At 41.3% G+C, this 20,362-nt stretch overlaps 1 protein-coding gene across 1 annotated transcript in view; it reads left to right on the top strand.

Annotated features, from left to right (window-relative positions):
- The window catches only part of TOX (thymocyte selection-associated high mobility group box), a 538,067-nt gene that overhangs the window by 474,123 nt on the left and 43,582 nt on the right, over positions 1–20,362 (top strand). The window contains exon 6 of the mRNA XM_006899231.1: positions 11,176–11,256. Coding sequence (XP_006899293.1) covers positions 11,176–11,256 — 81 coding nt within the window. The remainder of the gene's footprint in view (positions 1–11,175; positions 11,257–20,362) is intronic.

Here is a 20,362-nt window from a genome sequence, read left to right as displayed (position 1 = left end):
CTTTGGGCTAGTGACTCAACTACTTAACCACCAGGCTACCAGAGCTCTGTAATGCAGTGAAATGCCCCTTGAAGTCCCTTTAAAACCTTCCTTACAACATCTGCAACTATTCAGAAAAAGATAGAATCTGTCATTCTGTAATGTAGTAATATGTGCCTTGAAGTCCCTTTAAATCCTTCCTTACAACATCTGCAACTATTCAGGAAAAAATAGATCTGTCATTCCTAATGTGGAATGAGGAGTGTACCCTTTTCTAAAGTTTTATTAGGCACTTAAGTGATGATCCCAGGGAGCCATTTGTCAAAAACAGGGACTCCAAACACTAGTCAGGTATCTCCTAACAACATCAATCACTCCTTAAGACCAGGGACACAGATTCGGCCTAACATGCCTTGGGTTCGTGGCATCACTCTGGCGGATGTTAATCAACAAATTGCAGAAAGCAAACACTTTGTGTAGTGTTAACTACCAGGGCCCCAACCAGGAGATAGCAACAATCTTGCTGCTTCACTTCAAACCCAATGAAATAAAGATGCCAGGGATACACCATGCTTTCTGATATCGTTCTGGATTCCCACCTGGAAAATAGTGGTTTGGGTTGCTGTGTGTGAGATTTTTTAAAGCCTCAGAAAGCTAAGGGAATCCTAGTTAGTTTAATGGGGTCACTTGGTATATTAGTAACAATACATAGTTATTAGATGGTACAAATGTATACAGACCTCACAGATACAATTGTAAAATGTTTGCTTCTAAGTCAGGAATAAGATTTCTATTCTGGGGGGAGAAGGGGAATGGTCTGTATAGGACTGTTAATTATAAATGTCTGGAGATATAACTGGAGAAAGAAATTTAAGGAAGATTTACAAACAAAAATAATTCTCCCTCAAATAATTTTTTAGTCATATTCTCTCCCACTCACCTGTGTCATTACAATTTTATAACAGTGGACAAATGCAGTATTTGTCCTTTTGTGACTGAGATATATCACTCAGCATAAAGTCTTCTAGGCTCATCCATGTTGTGTAATTTGGGAGGGGTACTTTTTTTAAATTTATTATTATATTTCAATGAAAATTTAGAGACTTTTTATTTCCATTCATTCACTGTTACACTTTTCTCCCCTCCCAACCCTCCCCCCTAGTAAACTACCATCTTGGAAAAGTAAAAGAAAAAGTCTTTCATTGTTTTACAGTCCCTCCTCCCAGGTCCACTCCACTATGCAGCCTTCATTCTGGACTCCTGTGATGACAATAATACCTAATAACATACCCCTTTTAAACAGTTTTCTCCCTCATCTGTTTCAATGCAGTATACACTATTCAACCGATCTTTCTCAGTCTCCCCCCAACCCCATGGTCAGTCCTATTTTACAACAGTGGCACCATGCAGTATTTGTCCTTTTATGGCTGAGATACTTCGCTCAGCATAATGTCCTCCAGGGTCACCCATTTTGAATAATATTGCATGAGTTCCTTGTTATTCAATGCTGTATAGTATTCCATTGTGTGAATATACCACAGACTATCCATTTGTTTGTTGTTGGGCACTTAGGTTGTTTCCAACTCCTTGCTATTGTGAACAGAGCTGCGATAAACATGGGTGTGCATATATCTGATTGGATGTCAGTTATGGTCTCTTTCCAATAGTGGAATTGCTGGGTCAAATAGTATCTCTATTTGCAACTTTTTGAGAAAGCGCCATACCACCTTCCACAGTGGTTGCACCATTTTACACTCCCACCAACAGTGAATAAGGGTTCCAGTTTCTGCACAACCTTGCCAGCATTTGTTGCTTGCTGTTCTGTTAAATTTTGCTATTCTGACTGGGGTGAGATGATATCTCATAGTTGTTTTGATTTGCATCTCTCTTAGTGCTAGGGATTTTGAGCATTTCTTCATGTGCTTGTTAGCCATCTGAATGTCTTCTTCGTTGAAGTGTCTGTTCATATCCTGTGCCTATTTTTCTATTGGATTATTTGCCTTTATCTAGTTGTGGTGCTCAAGTATTTCATAAATTCTGGATATAAGGCCCTTATCTGATATGTTATTACCAAATACTTTTTCCCAGTCTGTGGCTTCCCTTTTTGCCCTGTTGTCAAAGGTTTTGGATGTATATAGAGATTTGATTCTTAGAAGGTCCCATTCATCTAGTTTATCTTCTTCTGGCTATAAGTTTTTCAGGATACTTGGAAGACTGTTTATGTTGTGGATTAGGACTTCTAGTGTTCTTCCAAGCTTTTCTTTAATGAAGATTATAGTCTTTGGTTTTAGTCCTAGGTCCACGATCCACCTTGAGTTGGTTCTTGTATATGGAGTGGGGTGTGGATCTTGCTTGAGTCTTTTGCAGATACTTTTCCAATTTTGCCAATGCCATTTGTTAAAAAGGTTTCCCCAGTTGTGTAATGTTTTATGAGTTAATTGTTTCCCAGTGCTGCGTAATATTCCATGGTGTGACTATATCAGTTTTTCTGTCCATTCATTTGATGATGGCCACTTTGGTTACTTCCATAACTTTGCTATTGTGAATAATGCAGCAATAGAGATGGGTGTGCATACATCTGTCTGTAAATTTTCATTAAAATCACAATAAAATAGAAAATTTTTTAAAACCCAAACAACGAAATGTGGAAGAACTGATTCTGAACAACTAAGCTAAGGCATATGACCATCCATAACATGGACCATACAATTAATTACCTGTGAATGTGTAGATTTTCACAAATAAATCTGAATTTGGCTTCTTATAACTAGTTCTGTACAATTATAAGACTCCTATATCTGAAGGACTTCTTTCCTGTGTTTTATAGGATAGGGCAAAGTTCAAATCATAGGGGTGTCATTAGTCATCATCAAATAGATGACCTGACAGAGTGTGGAAATTATCAAACAGTATCACTGACATTATATGGAAGCAAAATCCTGCTAAAGATTATCCAAAACTAACTGGAACAATACATTGACAGAGAACTACTAGAAATACAAACTGGATTTAGAAGAGGCAGTGGTACTGAAGACATGTTGTTGTTGTTGTTGTTGTGTGCCGTCGAGTCGTAGATGACTCATAGCAACCCTATGAGCAAGCAGCCTGAGCACTGTTCATACATAGAGTTTCCGGAGGCAAGCCATTTCATAAGTGGATGCCGCTCCTCCTTCCAGGGAAGACATCATAGCCAATGTCAAATGAATCTTAGCTGAAGGCAGAGAACCTCAGAGGAATATCTGTGTTTCATTGAGTATGTGAAGGCATTTGACTGTGTGAATCACAACAAACTGTAGCAAAACTTGAAAAAAAAAAGTTATTGTTGTTGTTGATAGCCGTTGAGTTGAGCACAACTCATAGCGACTGACCCTTTGAACAAAAGGCCTGAAGCCTTCTCTTGCTTCCAGACTTGTCTTAAACTGGGAGCTCTACCAAACACTGCCCATCATGGGTAACCATTATGGCATTTAATACCCTAATGGCACAAGGTTCAGCATCACAGCCACCCCAGGTTACCTCAGTACAGCATACTGACGGAAGAGTGCCTGTTACACTTAGAATAATGTTCCTTCAAAATATAAATACAAAGGCCTTCCATGAGGTCTTGTTGACTCTAAACAAGAGGCTTAAATAAAAATAACCAATATAAGTTGTTATTGTTGTTGCTGTCGTCTATCAGGTCACCTGTGACCCTACATACAGCAGCTCTGAACTCTTTCCTGTCCTAAGCTGTCTCACTAATTCTGACCTATAACCATCATTGCCCTAATTACTGTATCAATCCATCTCATCTGAGGTCTTCCCCTCCTGCGCTGTCCCTCCACCCGTCCAAGTATTATGTCCTTCTCCAAGGATAAGTCACTCCAGGCTATGTGCCCCGAGTATGTGCCACATAGCTTCAAAATCCTAGCCTCAAAGGAAAGATTTGGTTTTACCCTCTTCAAAACAGACCAATTTGTTTTCTTGGCAGTCCATGGTATGTTCAAGACTCTTCTCTAGCACCACACCTCAAAGTCAACGATTCTTCTTTTGTCATCCTTAGTCATTGTCCATCTCTCGGAAGCAAAACAAGTAATGGTGAGAAGAATGGGAATCCCAAAATATTTGATGGTGCTCATGTGAAAGCTATACTCAGACCCGGAAGCAGTCTTCAGAACAGAGCAAGGAAACACTGCATGGTTCAAAATCAGGAAAGGGGTGTATTAGGTATGCATTCTGTGCCCATACCTTTTCAATCTGTGTGTAGAACAGATCATTCAGGAGGCTGGGCTCTATGAGGAGGACTATAACATCAGTACTGGAGGAAGACTCATCAACAACTTGCATTATGCAGATGACACAACCTTGCTTGCTGAGACTGAGGAAGACCTGAGGCATTTGCTACAGAAGGTTAGGACTGCAACCTTCACTATGGATTGAAGCTCAATAGCAAGAAGACAAAGATACCACATGGCGAATTGCCAGTGTCATGATGGAGAAAGATTTTGGTTGTTAACAATTTCACCTTGCTTGACTCCACAGTCAACACTTTTGACACCAGCAGTTAAGAAATCAAAAGAAAAATTGCGCTGGGGAAATCTGCTGTCAGGGTCTCTCCAAAGTGCCTAAAGAGCAATGATATCAGTGTAGAGACTAAGGCACACCTGACACACGCTATAATCTTTGCCATTACTTGCTATGCATTAGAAATCTGGACAATGACTAAGGATGACAGAAGAAGAATCACTACCTTTGAGCTGTCATGGTGGATAAGAGTCTTGAACATGCCATGAACTGCCAAGAGAACAAATAGGTCTGTCTTGCAAAAGGTGAAACCAAGTTTCCCCTCGGAACCAAGGGTTTTTTTTTTTTGAGGGGCATGTCATCATTTTAATGATGTAGATCTTTGGTGTTTCCCTCGGAACCAAGGGTTTTGAAGCTCCATCTCACATGCTTTGGGCATGTGGCCACTAGGGGCATGTCCTTGAAGAAGAACATAGTGCTTGGAAGGGTAAAGGAATAACACAGGAGAGGAAGACCCTGGATGAGATGGGTTGACATAGTATCTGGGGTAATGGCAGTAGGGGTGTCGGAGTCAGTGAAACTGGCTCAGGATATGGCAGGCTTCAGGGTTGTTGCACATAAAGTCACTGTGAGTCATCAGCAACTTGATGACACATGACAATAACAACAATAGTCTTATGATATTTTTTATTGCTATTGTTGCTTTTAGGTGCTGTCAAGTTGAATACAACCCATACCTATCTTGTGCCATCCTCCCAATTTCGGAGCCTAGAAACACTAGAACCCATGAAGGTCTCTCTTTTGCTGACTGTCCACCTTCCCAAGCATAATTACTTCCCAAGTAACAGCCTCTAATGGCAACACGCCTGAAGTATGTAAGACAAAGCTTTGTCATTCTTGCCTACAAGGAGCACTCTGGCTGCACTTTCTTTGGGACATTTGTTTGTTCTCTTGGCAGTCTATAAGGTATACAATGCTCTTCTCCAACATCACAGATCAAAGACATTAATTCTTCTTCTGTCATCCTTATTTATTGTCCAGCTCTCAGGTACATAGCAAGTGATCAGAAAGACTGATCCAGGCATATCAGTCTTATTTAGTAACATTTATTTCGCATTTGGATTTTATTATAGTATTGGATTGGTTCTTAATTGTCTTATAGTAATTTCCTTTTCTTATATTATATATACATAGGAATCAGATCAATTACATCTGCGGAAAGGAGCCGCTGAAGAAGCTCAATATCAGCTGTGAAAACTAGGCCCGGAGCCAATTGTGGAACAGACCACCAACTTCTCATATGCAAGTTCAAGATGAAGCTGAGGAAAATTAAACTGAATCCACGGGAACCAAAATATAACTTTAAGTCTATCCCACCTGAATTTCAGAACCATCTCGAGAACAGGTTTGAGACCTTGAACACGAATGAGCGAAGACCAGATGAGTTGTGGGAGGATATCAAGGATACCATCCAAGAGTAGTGCAGACGTCCACTACAAAGACAGAAGAGGAAGAAAAGACCAAAATGGATGGCAAAAGAAACTCTGAAGATTGCACTGCAGTGCAGAGAAGCCAAAGCACAAGGAAGAATTCAAGATACTAAAAGAGCTGAGCAGAAGATTGCAAAAGGCAGCACGGGATGACAAAACAAAATATTACAATGAAATGTGCGAGGAGCTAGAGTCGGAAAATCAAAAGGGCCAAACTTGTTCAGCATTTCTTAAGCTCAAGGAACTGAAGAACAAATTCAAACCTCAAGTTGCTATAATCAAGGATGCTTTAGGCAGATAATTAAACAGTCCAGGAAGTATCAAAAGAAGATGGAAAGAATATACTGAGTCATTGTATCAAAAGGAATTGGCAGACAGAAAAATTTAATGAAACAACATATGAGCAAGAGCCAATGGTGATGAAGGAAGAAGTTCAAGCTGCTTTGAAAGAAATAGCAAAAAATAAGGCCCCAGGAATAAATGATATACCAATTGACATATTTCAACTAACAGATGCTGCACTGGACGTGCTCACCAAGTTGTGTCAAGAAATCTGGAGAGCAACCACTTGGCCAACTGACTGGAAGAGATCTATATTTGTTCCCATTCCAAAGAAAGGTGACCCAACAGAGTGTGGAAACTATAGAACAATATCGTTGATTTCACATGCAAGCAAGATTCTACTGAAGATTATCCAAAAACTACTGAAACAGCACATCAGCAGAGAACTGCCAGAAGGCCAGACTGGGTTTAGAAGGGGTCGTGGTACTAGGGATAGTGTAGCTAATATTAAATGGATCTTGGCTGAAAGCAGGGAGTACCAGAGGAATGTCTATCTGCGCTTCATTGATTATACAAAGGCGTTTGACTGTGTGGACCATAACAAACTGTGGCTGACTCTGAGAAGAATGGGAATCCCAGAAAAATTATCATGCTAATACAATACTTATACATGAACCAAGAGGCAGTCATCAGAACAGAGCAAGGAAACATTGCATAGTTCAAAATTGGGAAGGGCATACACCAGGGATGTGTCCTGTCTCCATACCTTTTCAACCTCTATACAGAACAGATCATCCAGGAGGCTGGGCTCTATGAGGAGAAATGCGGCATAAGGATTTGTGGAAGATCTATCAACAATCTGCGATATGAAGATGACACAACCCTGCTTGCTGAAACTGAGGAGGACCTGAAGCACTTGCTGCTGAGGGTCAGGGACTGCAACCTTCAATATGGATTGAGGCTCAATGTCAAGAAGACAAAGATTCTCACCACTGGACCAATTGGCAGCATCAGGATGGATGGTGAAGAGATTGAGATTGTTCACAGCTTTAGTCTGCTTGGCTCCACAGTCAACATTCTTGGCACCAGCAGCCAGGAAATTAAAAGACATATTGCGATGTGAAAGTCTGCTGTTAGGGACCTCTCTAAAGTACTGAAGAGCAATGATGTGTCTCTGGAGACTAAGGTGCATCTGGTACAGGCCATGGTCTTTGCAATCACTTGTTATGCGTCAGAGAGTTGGACAATGATTACCAGGGAGGTTAGAAAGAGAACTGATGCTTTTGAGCTTTGGTGTTGGAGAAGAGTGCTGAAGGTACCATGGACTGCTAAGGAAACAAACAGATTCATCCTGGAGTGGGTTAAACCGGGCTGCTCCATGGAGGCAAGGATTCTGAAACTTTGTCTGACATACTTTGGTCATGTTGTAAGGAGGGACTGGTCCTTGGAGAAGGACATCATGCTTGGGAGGGTGGAGGGCGGGCACAGGAGGGGAAGGCCCTCTGAGAGGTGGATTAATTCATTGACTGGGGCAATCAGGATGAGTGTGTCATAGACAATGAGATTGGCACAGGACAAAGCAGAGTTTAGAGCTATTGTACATAGGGTCACTAAGAGTCGTAAGCAACTCGACGGCACATAACAACATATTAAATGTTATGTAAATATTTCTACTAAAAAAATCTAAAGGCAGCTCAGGGAGACAAAGCAAAATAGTGCAATGAAATCCACAAGGAGCTGGAGTCAGAAAATGAAAAGGGCCAAACTCTTTCAGCATTTCTTAAGCTCAAGGAACTGAAGAACAAAAATCACACCTCGAGTTGCTATACTTAAGGATGAATATTAAATGATACAGGAAGTATTAAAAGAAGATGGAAAGAGTATGCAGAGTCCCTGTACTGAAAGGAATTGGCAGACACAGAAGAATTTAATGAAAAAAACATATGAGGAAGAGCCTACTGTGATGAAGGAAGAAGTCCAAGCTGCCATGAAGGAATTGGCAAAAAATAAGGCCCCAGGAATTGATGGTGTATACCAATTGGCATATTTCAACTAATAGATGCTTCCCTGAATGTGCTTACCAATTTGGGTCAAGAAATCTGGAGGACAACCACCTAGACTACTGACTGGAATGAAATCTGTATTTGATCCCATTCCAAAGAAGGAGATCCAGCAGAGTGTGGAAATTACTGAACAAAAGCATTGCTATTACATGCAGGCAAGATTCTGCTGAAGATTATCCAAAAACAACTGAAACAGCACACCAACAGAGAACTTCCAGAAGTGCAGGCTGGGTTTAGAAGGGGTCATGGTACTAGGAATATTGTAGTTAATGTTAGATGGATCTTAGATGAAAGCAGGGAGTACCATAGGAATGCCTATCTGTGTTTCATTGACTCTGAAAAGGAGTTTGACTGTGGCTGACTCTGAGAAGAATGGGATTTCAAGAATGCTTGATCATGCTAATGCAAAACTTATACTTGGACCAGGAGGCAGTCATCAGAACAGAGCAAGGAAACACTGTATGGTTCAAAATTGGGAAGTGTGTATGCCAGGGATGTGTCCTATCTCCATTTCTTTTCAACCTGTATGCAGAAGAGATTATCCTGGAGGCTGGACTGTAAGAGGAGAAGTGTGGCATCAGGATTGGAGTAAGATTCATCAACAATCTGCATTATGCAGATGACACAACCTTGCTTGCTGAAACTGAAGAGGACCTGAAGAGCTTGCTGCAGAAGGTCAAGTACTGTAGCCTTCACTATCAATTGAGACTCAATATCAAGAAGACAACATTTCTCACCACTGGGCCAATTGGCAACATCAGGATGGATGGTGAAGAGATTGAGATTGTTAACAGCTTTAGTTTGCTTGGCTCCACAGTCAACACTCTTGGCACCAGTGGCCAGGAACTTACAAGATGCATTGCAATGGGAAAGTCTGCTGTTAGGGACCTCTCCAAAGTACTGAAGAGCAATGGTGTCTCTCTGGAGACTAAGGTGTGCCTGATATTGGCCATGGTCTTTGCACTCACTTGCTGTGCATCAGAGAGCTGGAAAATGACTAGGGAGGATAGAAGGAGAATTGATACCTTTGAGCTGGGTTTGTCCTAGAGAGGGTTAAATCTGGCTGCTCCTTGGAGTCAAGGATTCTAAAGCTTATTCTGACATACTTTGGACATGTTGCAAGGAAGGACCAGACCTTGGAGAAGGACGTCATGCTTGGGAGTCTGGAGGGACAGTTCAGGAGAGAAAGACCCTCTATGAGATGTATTGATTCAGTGACTGGGGTAATCAGGGTGAGTGTGTCACAGACAGTGAGGTTGGCACAGGATAAAGCAGGGTTTAAGGCTATGTACATAGGATAGCTATGAGCTGCAGGTGACTCGATGGCACATATTTCTACTAAAAAAGTCAAACCATTACCTTGAGTCATTTACAACTCATGAAGAATAATTAGTACATTCATTTCATAGAGTTCTGTTATATTTCAGTTGACAAGGTTAGTCATTTGTTTATCTTAAGTAAAGAGTTCTTCTCTAATTACAATATTCATGAGTAAATAATAATTTTCACACTTTGCATTTCACATTGGGGTCCACCACCAGCCTTAGAAGCCGGCAGTTGGCCTCTGTTGCCCATCTGGACAGCCATTCTGTCTCCAAACATTGTGGATGTTTACATGCTCTGATGAAGCCTAGAGCCACAGCTCAGGACTGATCTGTGTCTGAGTTTGGGGTTTTTTGTTTGGTCACTTGGTTGGATTTTTTTTTAAATACTGATTTACTTACATAGTTCATATATATTAATTGTTCTGTTATTTGGTTTTTGAGGGGTTTTAGGTCTGCATTACAAACTGTTAGCTAACCATTGTTTGCTGCAAAAAAAAAAGAAAATGGACAATTCAAAATAGTTTGTGTGAATGGAATTCCATTTTGATTTAGCCAGGAAACGGTGTAGAATATTTTGTTTTCCAGGACTGATGTAAAAATATCTGCAACAATATACTCCAGAGCCTTGCAAGAAAGCGCTCTGTGGTCATGGAGGCCGCACGTGCTCACTTTGCAGAGTCCCCGCTTGTGATGCTCAAGACGCTGCCGGGTTTGCATTAGTGGTGCGGCCACCGCATCTTCACAAGTCATTTTTAGTACTTCTGCTCAGTTTAGTATGAGTTTACTTTTATTTTTAGGATGATTCCTTCTCAAGCAGGAAAATTCTTGTAAACTAAAATCCATGTTAGGGTATTTTTGCGTTTTCAAAATGTGGTGTTCACGTGTTCCCTTGTTTTCACTGGAAGGACAGGACCAGAGCTGGCTCACTAAGTATGTGCCACCCTGGCCACTCATGGTTCTTCATCTGCTCCTAGCAGGGTCCCTGATTCCTGAGGCTTAGGAGAGACAGAACTTCAAAGTTCAACATTTTTAAAAGGTTATGAGCCTACAGACTCATGACTATCCCTTGATTTATTTGTTGAACATAATTTCTTTTCATTTTGTCCCTGATGTTAGGGGAAGATATGGAACCTGTATAACAGGAGTTGAAGGCAGTCTATCTGCCCATTATATGCATGTGAATAACTTCTTTCATATGTAGATTACCTGGAAACCTTCCTCAAGCCTGTATTTCTAAGCCAACCACTTCCACACTCAGAGTAACCCACATAAATCTTCTTATATGCTTTCTATAAAATGTAAAAATTTACCATTCGTCTTATCCACTCTCTTGGCATGCTTTTAAAAACCTGTTTTAGAGAAATGCCATTTCCATTGGACTGTAAGAAAGCTGTCTCTTTGGAGGGAGATGCATCATATGGGGATGTGTGGTGTCTATGTGTGTATGTGTGTGCTGTTACATTCGGCATTGCAGCTCTCTGAAAACAAAAGCAGACACACTTTCTAATTTAAAACTCTTTGTTTTCGTCACAGGTCTATAAAAAGAAAACCGAGGCTGCAAAGAAGGAGTACCTGAAGCAGCTTGCGGCATACAGAGCCAGCCTGGTATCCAAGGTAACTGCAGTTGGCTGGTATTGTGTCGGGTTCAGGCCATCTAGGTGCTGACTTTGATAGTAATTTAAAGGCATAAAAGATTACCTTAGCAATTTTGCACAGTCTTCTTGGTTGGAAAATAGAAAGTAAATCCTAAATAAAGTGATATGTTATGGAAATATTTGTTCAGATCTAGAAGCCCAGAGCAACGCCCTTTGCACTTTTCAAAAGATATTAGCCACCTGTGGGATTTTGGTTTGATGTATTAGCCATGGCCTGACTTAGTCTTGAGTGCACTTTCTGCTTCTGTATCCTGGGAACTTCACAATCCCCATTTCAGTTCCTAACCTCAATATTGATTATTAGGAGGTACACGTATTTAAAAAAAAAAAAAGATCAAGTTCATTCACTTGAAAATAAAAATACTAGCGAGCTTGGGTGGCCTAGTGGCAAGAAGCTGCACTGTAATCCCAGAGGTACACGGTTCGAATCCACCAGATGCTCTGCTGGAAAAGGAGGGTCAATCTCCTCCTGCACCAGTCAGATCTGAGTTGACGGTACACACACAAAAAATAATAAAATAAAAATTTTTTTAAAAAGACAAGAAAAATACCATGTACAGCTATTTGATGTTTTAGAAAATGTTAATCACTAGCCTTACCTATTTAAGATATTCTAAAGTAGAAAACAGTCACAAATGCTGTTTTATTTATTTTCACCTGGCTGGATATGATCTTTTCTATCCTTTCCGTGGAACTCTCTGTGTAGCAAGAAGTTGGTGGTTGAGAGTCACCCAAGGAGGCTTAAGAAATCAGGCCTGACAAACTGCTTCTGAAGGTCATGGCTTTGAAAACTCCGTGCAGCAGTTTAACTCAGCACCCATAGGGATGCCATGAGTTGAAATTGGTTTGAAGACAACCAACAGCAGTGCGTTCAGTTACATGGCATGGACCTGCTAGGTCTCAAGCTACTAAAGAAACACCTTTTTTAAATATAGACTTCTCAGTGAGTGGTTCAGTCTCTATGTCTAAGGATTTCATCCCACTCATTCCATGGAAATATTTTCTCTTTCATAAGTATCCGTTCTCATTCTGTCAACTTTAAAAAATCAGACAGGCTCCAAGTTATGAACATCATACTTAAATTATATTATTTTTGTTATGTGCCATTGCCATTGAGTCGACTACCACTTATAGTGACAATAGCTCTGAATTCTGCCCTATCCTGAACCAGTCTCATCGTCTCCAACAGACCTAATCCCATTTCTCCACTCAAAGAGTCAATCCATCTCATCCTGGGTCTTCCTCTCCTGTGCTGTCACCCCACCCTTCCAAGCATGATATTCCTCTCCAAGGACTGGTCCCCCTTGGCCACATGCCCAAAGTATGTGAGAACTTCAAAAATCCTTGCCTCCAGAGAGCACCTTGGTTTCACCTCCTCCAAGGCAGACATGTTTGTTCTCCTGGAATTTCACGGTATGTTCAACACTCTTCTCCAGCACCATAACTCAAAGGCATCAGTTCTTCTACCATCCCTAATTATTGTCTATCTCTCTGATGCATAGCAAATAATTGTTAAGACCATGGCCTGTATCACTTGCATCTTAGTCTCCAGACTGATATCAATTCTCTTTAGTTCTCTAGAGAGGTCCGTGACAGCAGGCTTTCCTAATGCAATTCTACCTTTGATTTTCTAACTGCTGGTGCCAAAAGTGTCAATTGTGGAGCCAAGCAAGTTGAAGTCGTTAATAATTTCAATATCTTGAAGCTCTTGAATATCATGAAGTTTCCAGTTGGCCCAGTGGTGAGAATCTTTGTTTTCTTGATGTTGAGTTTAGTCCCCATTGAATACTATAGTCTTTAACCTTCTGTATCAAACACCTCATGTCCTCCTCAGTGTCAGCAGGGAAGGCTGTGTCAACTGTATAGCATAGGTTGTTGATGAGTCTTCCTCCAGTCCTGATGCCATATTCCTCCTCATAAAGTTATACCTCCTGATAGATGCCTTCTCCATATAGATTTAAAAGTTATGAAGATAGGATGTATTCCTATTCTGTAACTCTATTCTGACTACTGCTTCCTGTTTCAAGAAGGTTTCACATAAACACAATTAAGTGTTCTTGGATTCCCATTCTTCTCAAAGTTAGCCACATTTTTTTGTAACCCACACAGTCAAATGTCTTTGCATAGTCAATGAAAGCAGAGAGAAATGCCTCTGGTACTCTTTGTTTTTGGCCAAGGCCCATCTATCATTGGCTATGATGTCCCTAGTGTCATGGCCTCCTCAAAGCACAGCTTGCACACTTGGTAGTTCTTTTCTGATGTACTATTCCAATAATTTTTTAGAATCTTCAGCAGGATCTTGTTGGCATGTGATATTAGTGATTGTTGTTGTTGTTGTTGTTGTTGTTGTTATGTGCCGTCGAGTCGCTTGTGACTCATAGCGACCCTATGTACAACAGCCCTAAACCCTGCTCTATCCTGTGCCAATCTCACTGCCTCTGACACATTCATCCCGATTACCCCAGTCACTGAATCAATCCACCTCATAGAGGGTCTTCCTCTCCTGCGCTGTCCCTCCACCCTCCCAAGCATGATGTCCCTCTCCAAAGACCTGTCTCTCCTTACAACATGTCCAAAGTATGTCAGGCGAAGCCCCAGAATCCTTGCCTCCAAGGAGCAGCCTGGTTTAACCCTCTCTAGGATGAATCTATTTGTTTTCTTGGCAGTCCATGGTACATTCAATGCTCTTCTCCAGCATCACAGCTCAAAGGTGTCAATCCTCCTTCTATCCTCCCCAGTCATTGTCCAACTCTCTAATGCATAACACGTGATTGCAAAAGCCATGGCCTGTATCAGGCGCACCTTAGTCACCAGAGAGACACCGCTGCTCTTGAGTACTTTAGAGAGGTCCCTAACCACAGGCTTTCCCATCGCAATACGTTTTTTTTTTATTTTCTGGCTACTGGTGTCAAGAGTGTTTACCGTGGAGCCGAGCAAACTGAAGCTGTGAATAATCTCAATCTCTTCACCAACCGTCCTGATGCTACCGATTGGTCCAATGGTGAGAATTTTTGTCTTCTTGACATTGAGCCTCAGTCCATATTGAAGGCTGCAGTCCTTGACCCTCTGCAGTAAGTGTATGAGGTCCTCCTCAGTTTCAGCGAGCAGGGTTGTGTTATCTGCATAACGCAGATTGTTGATAGATCGTCCACCAATCCTAACGCCACGCTTCTCCTCATAGAGCCCTGCCTCTCGGATAATCTGCTCTGCATACAGGTTGAAAAGGTATGGAGACAGGACATGTGTCCTGTCTCCATACCTGATATTAGTGATATTGTTCAAAATTTCCATATTCTGTTAGGTCACCTTTTTTGGAATGGAAACAAATATATTTGTTACCCTTGAGGAAGTTCAATGTAATGGTTCCTTATAACAGGTAGGTGCATTAGCACATCAGAACTACATTATTATCATCATCATCACCACCATTATCATTATAATAACTATGTTATGTTAAAAAAGTGTTTTCATGTATCTCGAAGTGTTACTTTAATTATTTTATGTGTAGAAGGTATGCTGTACACTGTATTCAGATATAAGTTTTTGACTGATGCTGTATCTGAACCATACCAACTGTGTGATTTTGGTACAAATTTTATGTAAAGACCATCATGGACAGAAGTCATTAGTAATCTGAGAACCACCTACATATAGATGACTTGCTAAATGGGGCGAATATACTGAATAGAGTGCTAGCCTAGAAGAAAAACACATACTCTGGAAAAGTAAATTCCCAAGATATGTTTAAAGTCCGGAGATGACCTAGACCAGGAAGCCATTTAAACTCATAGAGCAAATTATAGGACAGTGTGAAAGAAGACATCTTTGGACGGTTAGAGCAGAAACTAAAAATCACACAATCATAATCGGCTGTGAAACAACTTTCAGAGTCCCCAAAGGCATGCAGTTCGAATCCACCATCTGGTCTGCAGGAAAAGGATGATCTGTCTCCTTCCATATGATGTACTGTCTCTGAAAACCCACTGGAAGGTCAGCTATGGGTCAATTCTGACAGAACAGAACAAACAACAACAGCAGCAGGAATGAGCTGCTTGCATGGAAGCTGTTCTAAGATTGGCTGTGAGAGTGGACTGTTACAGGTGGTCACAGGACAGGTAATTGACTGGCAGAATTGTTTCCTCTGCATTTTTTCTTTTGTCCCTGGCAACCCATTATAAAAGTTGCATCATGATCCCTTGGTGAAACAAGATCACATCTTGCACGTGCATGACCACACTGGAGAGACTCTGAGAAGAGCCGGATCCTGCATGGCCAGACCTTAGAGATCAGAGTAAGCTTGCCAGTCAGGTCAACGTTGAAGAGAGGACGTTCTGTTTGAAAAGGCCATTTCAAAATTCAACAAGGATTCTAGATTTGTGTCCAGACTTTGACGTGCAGCTGAGGCTCCACTTCTAGAATGCTTTATCTGTACACATCACATGAGGGCTTTGAAGGCTTTAGACCTTCATATGATGACATAGATGAGAAGAAAGCACAGTATGTAAATATGCAAAACTTCCAGCAGACCAACTGTTTAGTTCAACTTCACGTTCCTCTGTAAAACACAATGTTGTGGCAAAAGTTTTATGAGTCCATCCAGCTCCCTCATTTTTTCTCACTCTGAACCTCTCAGTTTTTAATTGAGCTGACTCTTACTGAAGCCCCTTTGATTTTCTGCTTCCACTGCCTCATGTTTCTGCGTATTTATAGAATTGACAGAAAGTTTGTAAAATTTGTTGTTGTTGTTGTTGTTGTGTGCCATCGAGTAACTTGTGATTCATAGCGACCCTATGTGCAACAACCCTAAACTCTGCTCTGTCCTGTGCCAATCGCACTGTCTCTGACACTCCCGTCCCGATTATTCCAGTCACTGAATCAATCCACCTCATAGAGGGTCTTTCCCCTCCTGCGCTGTCCCTCCACCCTCCCAAGGGTGATGTCCTTCTCCAAGGACCAGTCTCTCCTCACAACATGTCCAACGTATGTTAGATGGAGCCTCAGAATCCTTGCCTCCAAGGAGCTACCCGGTTTAACCCTTCCCAGGATCAATCTGTTTGCCTAGCAGTCCATGGTACTCTCAGTACGCTTCTCCAGCACCAGAGCTCACAGGCATCAATTCTCCTTCTATCCTCCTTGGTCATTGTCCAACCCTCTGATGCATAACAAGTGATTGCGAAGACTATGGCCAGTATCAGATACACCTTAGTCTACAGAGAGACACCATTGCTCTTCAGTACTTTGGAGAGGTCCCTAACAGCAGACTTTCCCATGGCAATGCGCCTTTTAATTTCCTGGCTGCTGGTGCCAAGAGTGTTGACTGTGGAGCCAAGCAAGCTAAAGCTGTGTACAATCTCAATCTCTTCACCATCCATCCTGATGCAGCCAATTGGTCCAGTGGTGAGAATCTTTGTCTTCTTGACATTGAGCCTCAATCCATATTGGAGGCTGCAGTCCTTGACCCTCTGCAGCAGGTGCTTCAGGTCCTCCTCAGTTTCAGCAAGCAGGGTTGTGTCATCTGCATAACGCAGATTGTTGATAAATTGTCCACCAATCTTAACCCCACATTTCTCCTCATAGAGCCCAGCCTCCCGGATAATCTGTTCTGCATACAGGTTGAGAAAGTATGGAGATAGGATGCATTGGTGTACACTTTCCCAATTTTGAACCATGCAGTGTTCCCTCGCTCTGTTCTGACGACTGCCTCCTGGTTCAAGTATAGGTTTCTCATTAGCACAATCAAATGTTTTGGGACTCCCATTCTTCTCAGAGTCAGCCACCGTTTGTTATGATCCACACAGTCAAATGCCTTTGCATAGTCAATGAAACACAAATAGACATTCCTCTCGTATTCTCTGCTTTCAACTAAGATCCATCTAACATCAGCTACAGTACCTGTAGTACCACGACCCCTTCAAAACCCAGCCTGGACTTCTGGTAGGTCTCTGCTGATGTGCTGTTCCAGTTGTTTTTTGCATAATCTTCAGTAGAATCTTGCTTGCATGTGAAATCAATGAGATTATTCTATAGTTTCCACACTCTGTTGGGTCACCTTTCTTTGTGATAGGAACAAATATAGATCTCTTCCGGTCAGTTGGTCAAGTGGTTGTTCTCCAGATTTCTTGGCACAACTTGGTGAGCACGTCCAGGGCAGCATCTGTTAGCTGAAATATGTCAATTAGTATACCATCCTGGGGCCTTATTTTTTGCTATTTCTTTCAAAGCAGCTTGAACTTCCTTCATCACCATTGGCTTTTGCTCATATGTTGTTTCATGAAATTCTTCTGTGGCTCCCAATTCCTTCCGATGCAGTATTCTTTCCATCTTCTTTTAATACTTCCTGGATCATTTAGCATTCTGCCTAAAGCATCCTTGATTATAGCAACTCGAGGTTTGAATTTGTTCTTTAGTTCCCTGAGCTTAAGAAATGCTGAGTGAGTTCTGCCCTTTTGATTTTCTGACTCCAATTCCTTGCACATTTCATTGTAATATTTTGCTTTGTCATCCCGTGTTGCCTTTTGAAATCTTCTATTCAACTCTTTAGTATCTTCAATCCTTCCTTGTGCTTTGGCTTCTCTATGCTCCAGTGCAATTTTCAGAGTCTCTTCTGACATCCATTTTCGTCTTCCCTTCCTCTTCTGTCTTTGCAATAACTGTTTGCACTCTTCCTGGATGATACCCTTAATATCCTCCCACAACTCATCTGGTCTTCGCTCATTAGTGTTCAAGACCTCAAACTTGTTCCTGAGATGGTTCTGAAATTCAGGTGGGATAGACTCAAAGTCATATTTTGGTTGCCTTGGATTTGGTTTAATTTTCCTCAATTAGAGCACAAAATAATGTCCCAAATATTAAACCCAGCCAGACATCAGATTAAATAACCATGATAATTTTGTTACAGATTAATATGCCTAATGTAAAAGGAATGGGTTGGGTTTTTGTTTTTTCTTTTAATTTCGAGATAAGTTCTCTCCTGATAGAAGTTTTCATCAGATGATTTTACATATGAGATAATCAATACAATCCCAGTACAAAGTTCCAGGTAATGGTATGAGGATTGTCAGAATGCTATAATACTGACTAAACCTTTACTCTGTGAGGTAGTGTCCTCAGATTTGCTCTTAGCTGCAACTTTTCTCACTATTCAGCCCCAGAGTTGCAACCAGCAGTCTACGGCAATTTGTATAAATGCTGTGAATTGCCATTTCTACATTTTCAAAAAACAAGCACTTTTTTACAGCTTAGTCTGACGTTTTCTTTTCCTTGGCAGTAGGAATTTTGCTCAAGCTTTTGAATATCTATTTATATACAACTATCTATTGTGTATACAAATTGAAGGAAAGCTACACCCACTTCCAGCTAGAAAGTAACCTTCAAAAGTTGTATGTGAACAGAGAGTTGCTGTCTTTTTGTCGGGCATGTACAGAAATGCTACCAGCCTACCTGCCCTGGACTTTAAGAAAATACATAGAAATACATAGCTTTCTCATTGTAAGTTATAGTATGGTAAAAAGATCCATTCCAATTTACATAGGCAATTTTTTTCTGTTAAAATTTTCTCCATGTGGTAAAATTATTTCTGTGTTCCGAAGTAAATATATTTTTTTAAAAAATTGGCATTGAATGACAGTTGTTACAGTTCCATATACAAGCAGTCAGCTAAGCTCATTTTCCCTATTCATTCTTTCAGCTCATTTGGAATATTGTCCTAGGTCTGCCACAGGTACTGTGCCAGGCTGAGACACAGGGAGAATAAGGCAGATGCACTGGGGAGACCACTACTAACTGTATTACGAATATGTTTGTTGTGTGGAGCTCTGGTGGTGTTGTCTGTTGGGAATTGCACTGCTGACCCTAAGACAGTGCCTCTCTTGGGGTTCAAATCCACCCTTAATTCCATTGGACAATGATAGACAATCACCTCTTGTGTGATTTTCAGTTTCAGAAACTCGCTGCAGCATCATTTGTGAATGAGGCAGTGTGCATTCTTACTGCAACACTATTCACAATGGACTAAGGTGGAAACAGCTTAAAAATTCCTGCATGAATGGGTAAATAAAATGCATTATGTCCATACAAAGGAATATTACTCTCCCATGAAGAGAAATGGCTTGATAACATGCTCTCACATGGAGAGACCTTGAAAGCAATATACTAAGAAATAAATCATTCACAAAGGACAACTATTAAGTAACCCAACTTATATATGAAATTGTCAAATGTCTAGAGACCAAAACTTATTAGTGGTTAGCAGGGAGATGGGGGGTGGGGGTGGGGTGTCACTGCTGAGAAGACCACTGCGTCAGTGCTGGTGGAAACCGTTGGCAAAGGATGATAGTTTCTCCACATGGTGAATGCAGTCCATGGCACTAAATGCACATGAGGAAACTTTGGAATCAACAAATGTGGCTTAACACATATTTTTACCACATTTTTAAAAAATGAAGACTAATAAATGATCAATATTTTTTTAGGATATTCTGTTCTGAAGGAAATAAGTGATGGATCTAGAAGGATGGTCTTGAAAAGTGTCTTTGAAGGGGCAGCACTAGAGCTGAGGCCCAAAGGAAGAAAAGGTGCTAGTAGAAGGAAGCAAAAAAGAACCCTGAGCATCAAACAGGCCAGGAAGCTAGAGCAAGGGTGAGTCCCAGGGAGGTAACTGTCTGACTTCGAGTGAGCCTTGTGCACATGATGGGAACTTAAAGAACAGACAGCATGGTTTGAGCTGTCAACAGCGAGGTGGAGGACAGCCAGTCCAAGGGGTCTCACAGACCGTGAAGGGAGCACAGGTTTAATTCTCCACACAGTGGAACAAGAAGGGCTCACTCATTCTCCCAAGGAGCAGCCATGGGACCCAAACCGTCTGTCTTTAGATTGGAAGCACAACTCCTTATTGATAAAATTGTTGTTGTTGTTGTTGTTATGTGCCGTCGAGTCGCTTGCGACTCATAGTGACCCTATGTACAACAACCCTAAACTCTGCTCTGTCCTGTGCCAATCGCACTGTCTCTGACACTCCCATCCCGATTATCCCAGTCACTGAATCAATCCACCTCATGGAGGGCCTT

The sequence above is a fragment of the Elephantulus edwardii genome, unplaced genomic scaffold (genome assembly GCF_000299155.1).
Source record: "Elephantulus edwardii isolate Elephantulus edwardi_28Jun2011 unplaced genomic scaffold, EleEdw1.0 scaffold00248, whole genome shotgun sequence".
NCBI classification, from domain to species: domain Eukaryota; kingdom Metazoa; phylum Chordata; class Mammalia; order Macroscelidea; family Macroscelididae; genus Elephantulus; species Elephantulus edwardii.
The sequence above is the reverse complement of the archived record's forward strand: the minus strand, read 5'-3'. Positions and strand labels throughout refer to the sequence as shown.